Source organism: Pongo abelii, chromosome 11, assembly GCF_028885655.2.
Source record: "Pongo abelii isolate AG06213 chromosome 11, NHGRI_mPonAbe1-v2.0_pri, whole genome shotgun sequence".
In the NCBI taxonomy this organism is placed as follows: domain Eukaryota; kingdom Metazoa; phylum Chordata; class Mammalia; order Primates; family Hominidae; genus Pongo; species Pongo abelii.
Genome location: NC_071996.2, coordinates 94,325,309 through 94,342,687, shown reverse-complemented (window position 1 = coordinate 94,342,687; position 17,379 = coordinate 94,325,309). Strand labels below are relative to the sequence as shown.

At 37.7% G+C, this 17,379-nt stretch overlaps 1 protein-coding gene and 1 non-coding gene across 13 annotated transcripts in view; both read right to left on the bottom strand.

The window, feature by feature from the left end:
* Nucleotides 1-17,379, bottom strand: part of MYO1B (myosin IB) — a 177,958-nt gene that overhangs the window by 45,511 nt on the left and 115,068 nt on the right. For all 12 annotated transcript variants that reach the window (XM_024243264.3, XM_063712923.1, XM_063712925.1 and 9 more), the window contains exons 8-13: nt 16,926-17,024; nt 15,330-15,433; nt 13,821-13,968; nt 13,421-13,539; nt 8,061-8,147; nt 7,397-7,462 (exon numbers count right to left, since the gene is read on the bottom strand). In XM_024243264.3, coding sequence (XP_024099032.2) covers nt 7,397-7,462; nt 8,061-8,147; nt 13,421-13,539; nt 13,821-13,968; nt 15,330-15,433; nt 16,926-17,024 — 623 coding nt within the window. The remainder of the gene's footprint in view (nt 1-7,396; nt 7,463-8,060; nt 8,148-13,420; nt 13,540-13,820; nt 13,969-15,329; nt 15,434-16,925; nt 17,025-17,379) is intronic.
* Nucleotides 6,648-6,755, bottom strand: LOC112132442 (U6 spliceosomal RNA). Its single transcript, XR_002914213.2, has one exon. It is a non-coding gene; the product is annotated as a U6 spliceosomal RNA (small nuclear RNA).

The window sequence follows — 17,379 nt, the reverse complement described above, 5'->3', positions numbered from 1 at the left end:
ATTAATACAAATATTAAATTAATACCTGGTTTTCAACTTGGGCCCCTTCTCCTTCATAAAATAGCTAAACTGAGACTAGAAACCACCAGATGAATAGGAAGGCCCCAAAGCACCTTTATATTTGGAGACTTTTTTGGTTTGTCAAGAACTGTGTGAATAGCCAGCAATCCCTGAGACAGGCCCTCTCCCACGTGTCAGGCTCATGAATCAAAGTCTCCAGAAGAGGAAGTGGGCAGGAACTTGCCCCAGGAATGACTCATCTCCTCTCTCCAGTTTTCCACCCATGCTCCAAGCATGCAATTTTTCTCTACTGTCTTACCCACATTTATCCCTGAAGACTAAGGAATAAAACTAAAACTTAGAAACATCTTCAAACAAGTACCTTCTGGGCTTTCTATTACATAACCTCCCTAAATGAAGCTGAGGCTGCTTTAGAGAACAAAGGCAAACAGCAAGGTGTCTGTTCTCTGCTGTTTCACACTATAGTTACCAATTATAGATTGGGATAGTGAGCACTTACTATGTTTAGAAGTATATAATATAACCAAATTTTAAACGCTAGGGCTTTTAAGAATTCTAGACTTTGAGTCCATCCTTTCAACATCAAAACAAACAAACAAACAAACAAACAAACAAAAACTCAGAAAATCTTATTCCCAGTCGATTCATAACTACTTTATACTCACAAGTATCAATCATAAACTCTCCAATATAAATTATTTAAGATGTATCAAAAATACCGGCCCCTTTGTGTATTCTCCTTAGCAACAAAGGAGGCTGATGATATTTTAAACTCTTTAAGGAAGACAGATATTTTTTAAACTCTTAGGCTCTTTAAAAACAATAAATATTGAAAGGAAGACAGTAAATAGAAGTGGCAGCTCTGTCCCTCTGTATTTGGGACAGAGAAATGGGAAGGAGTCTGTAGATGAATATAATGTATTTGAAACAGTGAGCAGTCCAAACACAACGACCATGACTTATGTTAATTACATATTAGTGTTTCTTATAGTTCAGCACTTTCATTTGAGATCAAATTTTGAATATAACATGCTGGCTTGGGGGTTTCTGTATTTTTACATACAGTAAAGTCTCCTGCATAGTAAATGAGTCAATAAATTTATATAAAAGTTACAGGATTTTGAGTGTATATTATTATTTTAGGGAAGTTGGGCTATATTATTGCTGTAAAATATGCTGTTGGTCCTTGCAAAGATTTATTTGGTGTTAAAGCCTTTGACAGCTTCTGATTATAATGCTGTTCCTATAGAAAAATATAATGCACTTAACCACGGTCCATTTTTAAATATCACAGCATCAAGAAATAGGCTCCAAAACAAGAATTGCTTTTTTTAGAATGTAAACTTAAAAAATCCTCAAAATATATGAGAAAACCATTTAATATGAAATAGTCTCCTTTTTAGACATTTACAAAATTGAATGACTAGCTAAAGGTTTAGAAAATTTCTCTTAACGTTTTTTCTTCCAGGTATATACTAAAATACAGCAAATTTTAAGAAAAACAATGTTATCGTGCGCTTCTGAAATATTTTAAAATAGGCTTTCATCTGAAAACTTTTTATATCTGGAAGAAATACACACATATTATTACACAGAACAGAAGTCCAACTTCACAAAGGAAGAAAATTATAATCCAAATATTCCAATTATTCCACACTTTTAAGTTTGAATTTTTTTTTTTTTTGATATGGAGTCTCGCTCTGTTGCCCAGGCTGCAGTGCAGTGGTGTGATCTCGGCTCACTGCAACCTCCGTCTCCCGGGTTCAAGTGATTCTCCTGCCTCAGCCTCCCAAGTAGCTGGGACTACAGGAGCGTGCCACTACGCCCGGCTAATTTTTGTATTTTTAGTAGAGACGGGGTTTCACCATGTTGGTCAGACTGGTCTTGAACTCCTGACCTTGTGATCTGCCCGCCTTGGCCTCCCAAACTGCTGGGATTATAGGATTGAGCCACCGTGCCAAGTTTGGACATTCTTGTAACTGAAAAGATGGTCTGTGATTTCTGAGAAATATTTACAGCATATCCATAAAAGATACACTATAAGACTTTGACTCATGAGACTGACACATGGGGAGGGGTGCCCGGCTCTGGGATTCAGGGATTGCTGGCTATTCACACAGTTCAATCTATCTATCTATCTTATCTATCTATCTATCTATCTATCTATCTATCTATCTAATCTATCTATCTTATCTATCTATCTATCTTTTACCAATCATAGCAGTTGTCATCTTTTTTTTGTTTTTAAATCTACTTTAAATTGTTTCCTTCCTCTTCTATGATAAGCTTTCTAGCATAAGAAGGACCAAATGAAGGCAAGAAACTAGAGTAGAAGGTGCTGACTATAGCCAGAATTTCTTTTAAAAACAATTTAGAAAACAAATCCTATAATCATGAGGTGACCCTACCAGACTACAATGACTCTTGCCCAAGTATTAGATTTTTTTATTTGAAATCATCATTGCATCTAGCCTATCATACTCTTACCATATATGGGTCACTTTCAGTGAGGTTTATGAGGGCAAGATAAATAAGGAGTCCATAACTGAAAGTAATTAGCACTTTGCCTGTGTTAAACTAGCTCCACTGTATGAAAGGTGAAATAATCAGCTACTACTGCCTGCTTTGGTCTACAGAACACTAATGACCAATCAGATTTTCCCAGTAAAATATTTGCCAGTTTTAATGCCTGTCAGATAAGTATGTAGAAAACGAGCTGAAATCAATGTAGATTGTTCAACTTACTTTTTAACTTAATATCTTTTTTTAAAAAAGAATAGCAGTTCTTTTATGGATATGCTATAAATATTTCTCAGAAATCACAGACCATCTTTTCAGTTATAAGAATGTCCAAACATAAATGTGTGGTATTGGAGTATTTGCATTATAATTTTCTTCCTTTGGGAAGTTGGTCTTCTGTTCTACCAGGAGGTACAGCTAGATTTTTTTTCCTCTATACATTTTAATTCACTTCACCTTATTTTTGGTATCATTGTTCCACTGATCTGTTTTCCAAACTGACATCGGATCACATGTGGCCAGCCAGGCAGCACTTCTAGCTGGTACTGGAATGTTTTGCAGTCAAATCCATGTGTCATCAACCCATGGTTTAATGCATCAGTTTCCCTCTTCCGTTTAGAGACAGACCACAGGGAATGAAAGGTTTCCACCAGCTCAGCTAAAAAAGGCATTTTCATGGGAACTGCAGGGCCATGGGACAATTAGATGCATTTTTTTTAAAAAGTCTCACCCTTTACTGTCCAGTTTTTAAAGAGATGCCCAGGGTATTCTAAAAGGCAGAACTCTTAATTCCTACAGTCAACTGAAGAACAACAGAACAAAGAAAAAAATAAATGTTATCTATACTCCAGCAGTTTCTTTTCACTTGGGTGGAAAATATCACAGAAATTTTCATTTTTGCCTTGATGTGGATCTGAATACTTCTTCCATACTCCGACCCCTTGTACTTCAACTTGCAGTACTTTTAAGTTCTTAATTTTCTTGGTTTCCTAACACTCTGAGCTTCCTGATGTCTCCATGTGTTCTAACATTGCTGAGAATCTAGGAAAATATAGGCTGGCATCTGGGAATGTATGTGAATAATTTATTAAAAGAAGAAAAAAACTTCTGTAACTCTGTATTAAAAAGCAGGTAAAAGTACCTAAAAATCCCCAACCAAATCTCTAATCTAACCTCCCCACAAATAAATTTATTTAAAAAAAGTTATTAAAAATCAAAACTGAAGATTAATCTGAGAAGGCTTAGAAAGGAAAATGGAGGGAACAATTAAATATAATGAAAAAACAAATCTTGATTCTCTCAAGGAACTGGGGGGAAAAAAGAAAAAGTATTTACTGCATGGAGAAGGAAAGTTAACTTTTTATAATTTGATGGCCATTATAAGATTTGCTATAGACATATAACTGATTGGATTTGGCCTTGGCTGAAAGTTCTGTTTAAACTGAGTAAAAACCGCCTCCTGGGTTCAAGCGATTTTCCTGCCTCAGCCTCCCAAGTAGCTGGGACTACAGGCGCAAGCCACCACGCCCAGCTAATTTTTGTATTTTTAGTAGAGACAGGGTTTCACCATGTTTGCCAGGATGATCTCGATCTCCTGACCTCGTGATCCGCCCGCGTTGGCCTCCCAAAGTGCTGGGATAACAGGTGTGAGCCACCATGCCCAGATGAACAGTAGGTGAGGCCCAGTGTTTTACAAGGGTGTTTCACACAGTGGCCAAGCAGCATGAACACCACGTTTGGAATCTGCAGTTTACTCCAGAGATTACTGTCTAACAGAGCATTTGGTCTCAACCTTGAGTGCACACTGGAATCACCTCAGAGCTTTAAAAATGTTGCTGCTGCAGCCCCATCTCCAGAGATTCCGATGTAATTGCTCTGGGTACAGCCTAGACATCTGAATTTGCAAACGCTCCCCAGGTGATGCCAATGCACAGCTGTTTGAGAACCACTGAAATAGAGTAATCCTCCAAAGAAAGGAAGAATATTTAGAAATGTAAGACAGGCAGCCAGGCGGGTGTGGTGGCTCATGCCTGTAATCCCTGCACTTTGGGAGGCTGAGGTGGGTGGATCATGAAGTCAAAAGATTGAGACCATCCTAGCCAACATGGTGAAACCCTGTCTCTACTAAAAATACAAAAATTAGCTGGGCGTGGTGCTGCAGGAAAATCACTTGAATCCCGGAGGTTGTAGTGAGCCGAGATCGCACCACTACACTCCAGCCTGGCAACACAGTGAGACTCCATCACAAAAAAAAAAAAAAAAAAAAAAAAAAGGAAATATAACGCAGGCATTTTCATAAACTGAAGTCTCTAGTTGAAACAGTGTTGAGAAAAATGATGGTATAACTTGCAGAAGGAGGGCACATTCAGCAAGACAGGTATGGAGAGAAACGTGAATTAACCAGAAGTGAAAAATATTCTTGGATTGCTGAAGGGTATAGGGTATTTCACCCAGCAACAAGTTAAAGGATGTTTACACAGGAACATCTGACTTCTGTTCTGATTAGGTCTGTAGCAAACAAACTTTTAAAACATAATATAGTTTCCTGATTAGACTTCCCTACCTGATAGGATGCGTCCTCTGGCAGCCACAGACTCTCAATCTTAGGGCCAAGACTCTAAGCTCCATGCAGACAAGGAATATCTTAGTTATGTTTACTACTGGTATCTGGTAACTCAATAAACACTTGAGAAATGAATTGTTTATGAGTTATAACTCAGTTTCCTTTGAGTGTTGTAAGTGTTTCTTTTTCCCATGGCTAATTAGATCTTAGGACCTATTGGAAGTCAAAGTTAACTAGATATCCCATCATAACCTCATTATCCTATTTTTTAAACTTTCCATGTGTTGTGATATGATACTAAGCCATTGCCCATTGGCTTAAGATCAATAATCCTTTTCTAGCAAAATTAAAACAAAATCAGTTTCTTTGACTTCAGAAATGTCATTGAATGTATCTTCTTAATCTAACTTTCTAGTGAAATCTCTGCTTACCATCTCTCCTGCTCATGAAACCATTTAAATCTAGATTAGCACAGCAATGTGCTAGGTAATAAGTCTTTTTCCCTGCCAACTGTAAAGAATGACTTTGGCATTCTGCCCATTTAGTGACAGTAATTTGAGGTCTTGCTAGAAAGAAATTAATTTCGGCAGTGATTTCTGTGTGTACTCAAGCATTTCTCCTAACTCAGAAACCTCAAATTCTTCCCTTTCTACCAAGGAATTGGTAGCTTTCCTTTGTAGATCCTGCTAAATGGGCAACAATACAAGCAGATGCTGTGTTGAAGACCTCTGTTCTGGGGACCCCATGGGGAAGCCACCAGCACACATACTTCCATCTAGGAAGGCACCCAATGCTGGCCAGGAGCTTGGAGTGATGACAAGGGTGGAGAAATAGGGGAGTCAGAGACTTACCACATTTATTTTTTTCTTACTTCCAGATACTGGGGAACCTGTTACTTTGGGAAGAAAGGTGAGGAAGTGCCCCTGGTCTCAATCTTAGTAAGAAAGAAAAGCAATAAATGAAAATATTAAAAGGGCCTGGAGTTTAGGTCCTGAGTCTGCCACTAAGTAGCTGTATAATCCTGGAGAGTTAGTTGACCTGAGGAGCTTTACTTTCTCATCTGTAAAATGGGATTCATAATAATAACAGCTACATCATGAGGCTGTTTTGAAAAGTAAATCAGACCATACACACACCACTTACCACAGTGCTTACATACAGTCGGACCTCAATTGGTACTTACCATTAGCTATTAAATATAGAATATGATTGAGGGAAAACATACTAAGAAAAAGGCATTCGCTAGCAAGGTCTGGTTTAGGTGAAAGGAATGATCTGATGTTTTTTTCTGAGATTCTGTGACCCTAATTTTTTAGAACATGTAAATTCTTTGGGAACATTCTGGGCAGAGCCTGGTTCCTTAAAGAAATTCACAAATCTTACTTGTGGGGGAGAATTAAGAAAGGAGGAGCCCGATCTACTTCTTATTTCCCTGAACCAAACTAAAATACCACTCCTAAAAGTGAGAATAAATGTTTTAATAGATCCTTAAAACTCCTTCTAAATGTCAAAGTTAGCAAGGGGGCAAAAAGGAAATTCTAACATAAGTACATAACGTTTATTTTATTTTCCAAATCACTTTTTTCAGGGGCCATGCTCATCTTCTCTATATCATTCTAATTTTAGGTATATGTGTTGCTTAACCAAGCACAAATGGTTTAAATATTTAATCTGTAACAAGCATAGAATCATTTTTAAAAATTCACCATGAGCTTCAGCAGAAATTATTTCAACCTCTGCAGCAGAATTCATTATCATAAGATCACAGTAATGAGACTCAACAAATCACCTAATCCAAACTCTCTTTCTCTGAGTCTCACAGATGAAATGATCAGCCCTGGCAAGGCCAGAACCTATGTCCAGCCCTCCTGTGGCTTTCTTTATGGCACCAACCTGCCACACTTTCTAAACAACACACAAATGGCCACAGACATACTCATGTAGCTTGTTGGAAGCCTCACAGTTAGAAATTTAAATACGCAATTTCAAAAGTCAGATACTAATACAAGTTCTTTTTAAGCAGTACTATCTCCAAAATGCTGGCTCTCAGCATACACACAACACACACACACACACACACACACTCAGGCACACGTGGGAATACACAACCAAATTTTGTTACATCTACACAAAGATTTGCTGGTAGATTCAAAGTGATAGTGTGTTACATCTACACAAGGATTATTTGTAGATTCAAAGTTACAGTTACTTATAATGTCTACATAATACAGGATTTAATTTCCAACCATTCCACTTTACTAAAGACACTACAAAAAAAATTTTAAATCTTACCTCGAAAATCTCAAAGCCATAAATGTCCAAAACACCCATGACCTTCTTTCTCACTTTTGTTTGTGCCTTAAAAAAGTTTCAAATTAAAGGGTTAATTAAGGCATGAAATATAACACTACAAGCATCCAAGGAACATAGATATATATTACAAGTTAATTATGTTTCTTAAGTAAGAAAATAACTGTAATTTAGTTGTTTTTTAAAAAATTTATGAGATGGGGCATTGATATAGAACTCTTAGAAATTTTAATAATAGGTGATATATTTAAAGAAGGCATTAGAGGTGCCTTTCAAAATCACCTAGTCCAACACCCTCATTTTAATAATGATTAGATTATGACCTGGTGAAGTACAGTGACCTTTTCAGCGAAGTGTGTACCACTAGTTAGCAGGTGAGCCAGGCCAGAACCTGGGATGCCGACTCCCAGAGTAACTCCACAAAGACCATCAGACTATTCACCAGTCAGAAGCAACACACATGGCAAAACAAAATAAACAAAATCCCTGACAAATTTCAATCTTATACATGGTAAACTCTTTTTAAGGAATAATCTTTATAAGGGGTAATCAATTATTTGATTATAAATTTAAACTTTCTTCACCTTAATGTTTATACTGTGAAAACCACTTATTACAACTGATTTTGCTCACAGAAATTCAGTACCTTAATGCTTTCATTGATTCGATTTACCAACCATGAAAACAACCTGCTGTAGAGGTTTTTAGCCAGAGCATCACGGGCATAATAAGCCTATTAAAAAACAAACAAACAAAACTTAACACCCACAATTCCACAATGCTTACTTTTAATAAAATCATAAAGATACTTTTAAAAAATATTTAAAGCTCTTTTATTTCACATTTCTTTGCAGAACCAGTTTTATTGTATCATAAACAATCAAGCCTTTAAGAGAATTAGGCAAATTGTTTATACACAGTTACACTTTTTCACAAACCAGGAAACTAATTTTAAATACTGCAAAAACTTTCACCACAAAGATACTTATTTCAATGTTATGGAACAGAGAAAAATCAGACGCAATTTAGACGTCCAACAATAGGGGGTAGTAAGAGAAACGTGCACTGAGAGTAATGTTACATAGTCATCAGAGAGCGATGGTTATGAAAATCAGGTAATGAAATGGAAATGCTCGTGTAATAAGAAAATTAAACAACTGTCTACTTAATATGATAACAACTATTTTTAAAAACTCTTATACACAGAAATGGAAATTCAAAGGAGATATATTAAAATGGCTTTGACTGATGGAATCTGTAAATTTTTTTTCTTCACTCAATCTTTTTTTATTTTAAAATTTTTTTGGAGACAGAATCTCACTCTGTTGCCCAGGCTGGAGTGCAGTAGCACAATCTCAGCTCACTGCAACCTCTGCCTCTTGGGTTCAAGGGATTTTCGTGCCTCAGCCTCCCGAGTAACTGGGACTACAGGTGTGTGCCACCACGCCCGGCTAATTTTTGTGTTTTTTGTAGAGACAGGGTTTTGCCTTGTTAGCCAGACTGGTCTCGAACTCCTGGCCTCAGGTGATCCACCCAACTCAGCCTCCCAAAGTGCTGGGATTAGAGAGGCATGAGCCACCATGCCTGGCCACACTGATCACTTAAGTATTTAAAAAAACTTCCACAATGAGTTCTTTTAAGTTATAGAATGAACATAAACCCCTTCTTACATGCTTATCTACTTGTAAAGCTATTCAGAACTACTTGACAAAGAGGCAGAAGACATATGCATCTCTATGACTCTTAGAATCCAAAGGACGAAGAAAGTCAGGTTTGGACAGAAGAATCTAAACACCCTTAAATGTACCGAGTGCCCAGAGCATACAGTAGGTAAATACTAATGAGATGTTTAATACCAGCATCCTGGGGAGGCCTGGAGATTGGGTGTCAGCAGCCTAACAAGGAACTGGCCTTGGGAGAGAAAAAGCTTGAGGTTTTGTTGCTATTTTCAACATACTGGCCGTATGTGTGTATTTTGCTGCTTGTAAGTAAAAATTGGGGTATTACTGTTAAAATTAACCAGTATATTTTTATTTTACAAAGAGCACAACTTGTTAGATTATGTGGGAATACTTTCTCTACATTTCTTCCTAAATAAAATGTAACAACTTTAATAACAGATTCATTTCCCTGGCAACATAACACAGCTGAAGATAACACCTTTTCCCTTCATCTGACATTTCCATGCTAATTCCAAACCTCCCTCCCTACTCCAATTAGGGTTAGAGAATATACCTAAGAGTTGGCAACAAACAAACAAACAAACAAACAAACAAGTGAGGGAATGCTTCCATAGTAGAAAATGCATGTCAAATGCTAAAACAGAGAAATCAAAATATAATTTAGATGCATCTTTCCCCAATACCATTTCTTCTAGTTTTTACTTTCTTAAAATAGGTAATTTAAGTGCTTAGAATAATGCCTAGCACACAGTTAGTCTATAGATGTACTTATATTGATTTCTGAAGTATCCTTTTCGTCTACTACCTCATGAGCCTATATAATTTCCAAATCTTTTCCTTTTTCTTCTTATAAATTCAAGTTATCTCAAAACACCACATAATTTCAAAACGCCATGTTTTTGTAAATGAGCCCTTTTTCATCTTAATGTCGTCCAGCTTTTTTAGTTATATGCTATCTACTTTCAACAAGCCACTATTTCAATAAGCAACTGAACTAACAGTGACAATTTATTCTGATAAATTGCTTTATATTTTTTAAAGTGTATTCACAGCCAATATTAATCTTCTTTGGTTCCTTCAACAATATTTATTCCAGGGGTCTCAAACTCAAATGTTTCCAGGGACTGTGTGATAGAAATGAACAGGAAATGATGGCTCTCTCTATCGGGGTTAGAGGATGCATTCCAGGCTAAAGGCACTCAAATTCAAAATTTAAAGAGCAAACAAACAAAACCAAAGAAAATACTACCCTTTAGTCAACTAAAAATATTGAGCTTTACCTGGTCCTAGGAGCTGCCAATTTGCCACCTGGCTGCCAACGTGCCACCCCTGACTTCCTGAGCCTGATTCATGCCACCAAATCTCCACAACATTATCCTATAAAGCAGTAAGGGAAGGAACGTCTATTCCCACTTAAGGACCACTAATATGGGGGTAGAAACGAGGGAAGACTCAAAGTGCACTAACTCACCATCTCAGTTTCAAAGCACACTATGCACTTCTGCAGCTGCATGAAACTCACAGAGGAAAAGCCCAGGTGGAATGTGCTGCAGACATGGCCAGTAACAGGCATGGTCTAGGACAGCAAGTGACAAGCAAGATGGAGACTCAGAGATGCACAGACATGGGGCCTGCCCTCCAGGAGCTTAGAGTGGAGCTAAGGAGATCAAACTAACACAGAGGAAACAAGCAGAGGACAGGTGCCAAACTGCAAAAAAAAAAAGGGGTTCTGACGGGGGTGGGGGGTGTCTCAGGAGGCCTATTTGATCAAAGAAGTCTCCTAGGATAGGGCACAATCAGGTAGAGCATTTAGATGAGCAGAAGGAATGAGCATGACATGGGGGGTGATGGGCAGGTCAGAGCAGAGGCAGCAGGTAAGAGAGAATTAGCAAGGAATAAACTGAGGTAAGCTGTGTGGGATCAGATTTCAGAGGACATCAGAAGCCAAGGAGAGAGTATGTAGGAGAAGCTGAAAAACTCTTGTCTTGAGTTTCTATTATTTCAGTATTAGTCCTCCTATCTAGAGAAAGGTCTAAATGCCTTGGGAAAAGGAGGCATGGGGCAATAAAGATGATGCTGAGGCCCAGGAATTGAAGCTATGTGGAAAGGCTAATAAAACAAATCACTTCTCACAGCAATCAAAACCTCCCAGGCAATAGATCAGTAGAACCAGATACTCTGAATACTACATTAAAAATAAAAAAAGAAAAAACAGTTGACTAAGGAACCGAATAGCTGAGGATCTCTAGCCAAATTCTTTTATGCCAAAGGTTAAGAAAATGTGGAAAGTTTTCTTTAGTGATGTAAGGTGACTAAAATAAGCTTATAAAAGTCAGAGGCACCTGGGCCTGGTTCCCATACAGGATGATTAAAAAAGCAAGAGTAAAACATACAATTTTAAAAAGACCCAAAATATACATATTCCTAAAGGGCCTTCTTAAACAATACAGGCTTTTTCATGGCTTCCTTACAGACTTAACAATTCCCACTCTGGCTATTGAAAATGTCCAAACTCAGTGGCTCTCAAAATGTGATCCTGGACCAGCAGCAGCAGCAGCAGCAGCAGTGTCACCTTTGCATTCATTAGAAATGCAAATTCCTCGGTCCTACCCCAGACCCACTGAATCAAACACTGGGGGTGAGGTCTGCAAACCATGTTTAGTCAGTCAGTCCACCAGGTGATTTTGATGCACGTTCAAGTTTAAGAACTACTGGTGCAGATTTGCCGCTCTGACTGCAGACTTCACCTTTCCAGGCACATTGCTCTGAATCCTCTTTACATATCTACAGCTATAGCCAAGCTTGATTAATCCTTCTTCTGATATGTACCCCAAATCTGGCTTTTCTCAATGTTTTCTTTTTGATATGCCCTTTCAGCCACACTTCACACATCTAAATCCTTTGATCGTCTCCATGGGGTCTTCCCTAACCTCTTACTTCCCTACTCAGGGCCTATGTGTGGGCTTGTGCTGTACAGGCTCTCAGCAGCATTTCCTTGATTAAGTAAGTTACTTCGTATCTGACTGTGAATTAGTGAGAATGACTTGGACAGATGTGACAGCAGAAGCAGTAATTTAGGAGGAAGGACAGGCAATGGCTATAGCTAGGAAAGGATTGCTACAAACCAAATTTCCATATATATAAAGTTATGGTATTTGCCACAGCCAAAATAACTCACCTAAAATAAGATATCAATGTTGAAAGCTAAGGACACAAAGGCATTCTTGGATTATAGTAGGAAAGGCTGGTTCAGCAACAGAGAGCAAGCCTGGCTCCACCCTACTATTTATGAGGGCTTTATGGATAGTTATGAGGATGAGACAACAAGAATACAGTTGGACAAAGTGGGCCTGAGTAGAAGTCCTAAGTTAGTAATTTAATTCTAGCCTGAGTCATTGACTGGTGGTAAAATGTGTAAGCCATAGCACAAAGGGTTTTAGTGAAAGGGGCTGCAGAAGCTGCCTGGATATACATGCATGTATACAGGCATGCAACCATCCAAACACCCACCCACTTAACTTGAAGCAAAAGGAGAGAAGGCAGCAGCTCAGATTTGTGTCTTACAAAGACTAAAGACTTCACTGGCCCCAATAACAAGGGTAGAGGGGGTTCAAGAAGTAAGGCAGGGAGGCCAATTTGGCTTCTCCCGCTGTCTTTTCCAAATCAGTAAATGACAACTCCATGTTTCCAGCTGCTTGGGCTAAAACCATTAAATCACCCTTGATTGTTCTCTTTCTCTTAAACCAGCTAGCACCAGCAAGTCCTGTAGCCTCTACCCTCTAATAATATCCACAATGTGACCACTTCTCACTGACTCCACTGCAACTACCTGGTTCAAGCCACGATCATCTCTGGGTTAGTGCACATCTCCTCGAAGGTCCCTAGCTTTCACTCCTTTTTTCCCGACCCTCTGCTCTCCACATCACAGCCAGAGTGACCCTTTGAAATACAAGGCAGTCATGCCACTGTTCTGCTCAAAACCCTCCAGTCATTTCCCACCTCACTTGAGTCTCCTTCCCTGCCCCAGGGAGCTCCCCTATTCTGCTCTACTGTTGCTCTCAGTTAACTGATCATACCACGGGCTAGTTTGCTACAGCACTTATTTCTTATGTCTACTGATTATTATCTAATTCCCTCTACCAGAATTTTAACCTCCATGAGGGCAGGGATCCTTATCTGTTTAGTTTACTGCTCTGTTCCCAATGCCTAGAACATAGTACAACGATTCAGATAACAGCCTGTAAACTAAAATCTTTGTTTATACTTATATGAAAATAGCACAGACTTTTAAGAAACTTTCTTCTGTACATTATGTTTCACCCACCTGAGCCACATTCAGTGTAGTTGAAACTTTCTCCTGTTTGGCCTCAACTGTTCGGAAACTGAATGCTCGTTCTAGAACTGATTGATCAATGCCAGTCAATTCACAAATTTCTTTTAACTCTGTGGGAAGGCGGGGGATGGACACAAAAAGTGACTGTACACGTGCTGCTAATAATAATTTTGAGGGCTTAGGATGTTCTTTCTAAATCATAATCAAACAGATCGTATAAAATATATATATCAAAAAACAAGGCTTAGCCACAGTTCTATTTCTGCTCAGTTTCATTAGAAAGCTTTCTCAAACCAATGCAAAGCAAAAATTTTACTTTCTACATTAAAAACTGGGGGGAAGTTCAAAGCAAGTTTCCTAAACAAACAAAGTTGATTCTCCACGGATGTACCATTTTTATCTTTGATTTTGCTTTCATCTAGACCATTCACTCGAGATTCGGGCTTGAACTCAATGTTCCCCAGTTTCAACACCGCTGCCACCACCGCCAAGACAGACTCAGCTTCATGATCCATAAAGCCCACAATCTGCATGGCATTCTGGGGAGAGAAAAAAAAAAGCAATTTTTTTTTTTTCTGTAGTTCTTTTCTTTTCTTTTTTAATGAATCACATTACAGATTTATTTCTGGGGGAAAAAACCCATAAAAGACAAAGCTATATCTTCAGTGGTTTCCAACTGTGATTCGAGGAACCCTGGGGGTACCTCTGGTGCTGTGGCGGGGGTTGCAGGGCACATAAAGAGGAAGACAGAAGAAACAGAAGGCTGGGAGCAGAGCCTTGGGTCCCTACTTCCACTTCAACCACAGCAGCTCAGTTTGTATGTATGTTGTTTTTTTTACACTGAGGTTTTGCTACTAGAAACAAAACCAACTTGCACAACTCCATACAAAGAAAAGCTCCTCATTCATTTTACATATCAGAAAAACTGTGCTTTGCAAAGGTGAAGAGCCCAGCCCAAGATACTGGGTAACAGGAGGCATCTGTTCATTCATAAATTTTTATGGAGTGCTAATTATGTGCCAGGCAAAGTGGTTCTAAAACCAGTCTTAGACTCAAGGTTTAAACAAAATCATGTCCAGGGATCAACAGACTATTGCTTCCATATGAAGATGTTTATACAGTTTTTTAAAATGACATACTCTAAGAGATACTTTCTTTTTGAGAACAGCTGGCTTTTTAAAAATGACTAGGCTACATAGCAATGAGAGTAATGTAAGTTTTTGTTACTGTTGTCAAACATATACAAAAGTAGAGAGAGCAGGGAAATAACCCGCATGTCCTTTAACTCACCCTCAACAATTAACGGATGCCAATTTTGTTTTATCTATAATTCATCCTACTCTCCCCTTTCCCCATCACCACAGCTGTCTCACTTGCAAGTAAATCCCAGTTACCATATCATGTCAAGTGTATCACACATTAAGACAGAAAACAGAGTATAGTGTTATTTAAAATCATCTTTTCTAATGAATGTGGAATGCTAATCATCCTGGTTTATATATGAGTTTCTAAAACTATATAAAAACAAGATTTTTTTTCTGTCTCAAAAATAGTTTTGATTTAACATGATCCAAGGGCAGTTGGAAATGAACTTTTGCCATAAAAATATTTGGAATTTAAAAATAACCTTAAAGGAGTCAAACCCCAGGATAATAGAATAAGAAAGCTCCTTATGATAAATGGTAAAATCACATGCTCTAATAAAAGCATGGCCTTCACAATCTTGTGTGATTTTTGAAATAGTAAAAAAATCGAAGTAACAAAAATAGAATTCTTGTATAATTCTAAAACCTTAGGGAGAATGAGCTACACTTTAAAGAAAACTCAGAATTGCTACCAGCTCCCGCTGAGCAATGCAGTGGTATGCAATTTAAAGCTTGATGAAAGTACTACATCTTACCCGCACGGTTCTAAAATTTGCTGCATCATCCACTCCGTTCACTTTGGCTGAATCCAGACTCAGGTAGTTATACCTGCTGAAATCCCTCTCAAGCTTAAGTTTATCTATTGAATCAAAGACACAAGTTGTTAAGTTGCTTCAATAAATCCCATCTTTAATATCTCATTCCCTTTGATATCTTGTTCACATTGGTAAAATGGCTTTTATATTAAGTATTGAATCAAAAGAACAAAAATTATACCCAAATATCAGGAACAGCATATTCTTAAAATGACTTTTATCATTGTGATAGCACAAACTCTGTTTTATACTTATCTAGATAAGTCTCTTTCCAGAGTTTTTATAATAAAAAATACCTTCAATGTATTATTTAATTATAACATGAGGTCTGCCTGGTAATTCAATGTATTATTTCATTATAACATACGTGGTCTGCCTGGTGATTCCCTCACCATTGGATATTTGGGTTTTCTCTAGTTTATAATAATAAATATAGAGCAGTCATTAATGTCTTCATACCAATTGGTTTTTGGATTCATCTGAATTATTTTGTTGGAATATAGTCTAAAAAGTGGTGTGACTGGATGGCAGGCTCTGATTATAAGAGGTCCTTGCTTTGAAGTAACACCCACAGCTCTACGCAGATGAGTATACCACAAGCTCCAAGCAGATCAGTGACAACCCTGCTAGCTTGATCCTTAATAACTTTTGCTAATATATGTGGATACTTCTACATATATTATACTATATGTAGTATATGTATATATACTCTATATCTACATATATAATAATATAGTAGATACTTCAGGGCTGTTTTAATCTGCATTTGTTGATTATCAGTGAAGATGACTTTTCCTAAGTGGTGTTGACTTTTCATAGCTCTTCTTTGAACTATTCGTTCACTACTTTTCACCATTAGCTATTGGCTATTAGATAGCATCTTTGTGGAATTACGTTAATTCTCTAAAATTCCAAAGATCAGATTTTTATCTCTTGTATCAACTGCAAAATGTCTTCCCCACTATTTTTAAATATTCACCTAGCAATTTGTTTTTATAGAATTGTACTCATTTAATTAGAACCCTGATAATTTTCTCTCCCCAAATAGAAAAATCATATTCTTCCATTTTATTTTTTAAATGTATGATTAGTCCCTCCCCTAACAATCAGCTTTAGCCAAGTCCAGACTGAGGTAGTTCTAGCTGCTGAAATCCCACTTGAGTTGACTGAATCATCTGCACAGTCCTCAACACATCGGAGACGTATGGCACAGTATCTGGTGAGGTACAAGAATATTACACAAACCCTGGGGTGTGGTAGAAGCAAACACACCATGTTCTTCACTTCAAGAAGGAAGGGGCAAAGCATATGGAATATATTTTAAAGAGAATGCTTCAGAAAGTGCTGTGACACTGAAAATTAAAACACAGAAACAATTCAGGCACAGTGCTCATGCCTGTAATCCTAGCACTCTGGGAGGCTAAGGCAGGAGAATCGCTTCAGCTCAGGAATTAGAGACCTGCCTGGGCAACACAGTGAGACTCCCAGCTCCAACAACAACAACAACAACAACAACACATAGAAACAGAGACTTACTGAGGAGCTCTTCAGAGGCACCAGAGAGCAGTTGATAGAACACATGGAAGTTTCTTTCACCTCTTGGCTGTTTAACAACCCGAGATTTCTCTAAAAGATCTAAAGAGAAGAGTTAAATCATAGTATGGCATTTGTTTCACTTTCAAATCCACCATGCTTTTTTTCCTTCTCACTTTCTTTTTCACTTTCTATTCTGCATTAATAAAATGAAATAATAAAGGAAGATATATTTTCAGTTCTAGCTTCAGGAAGAAGCACAACTCTAATGAAAATCACCAAATTACACAGGTCATGCTCTTTTTAAATAATGAATATATAAGTAAGTTACATTCAAAACACTGATTAAAGATAATACCATATTTATACTAATAAATGCTCTTGGTTTTTTATGATGACATTAAATTTCTGAAAATGTGACATTACGAATGTAAGCAATGAAATACAGCCATTCAAT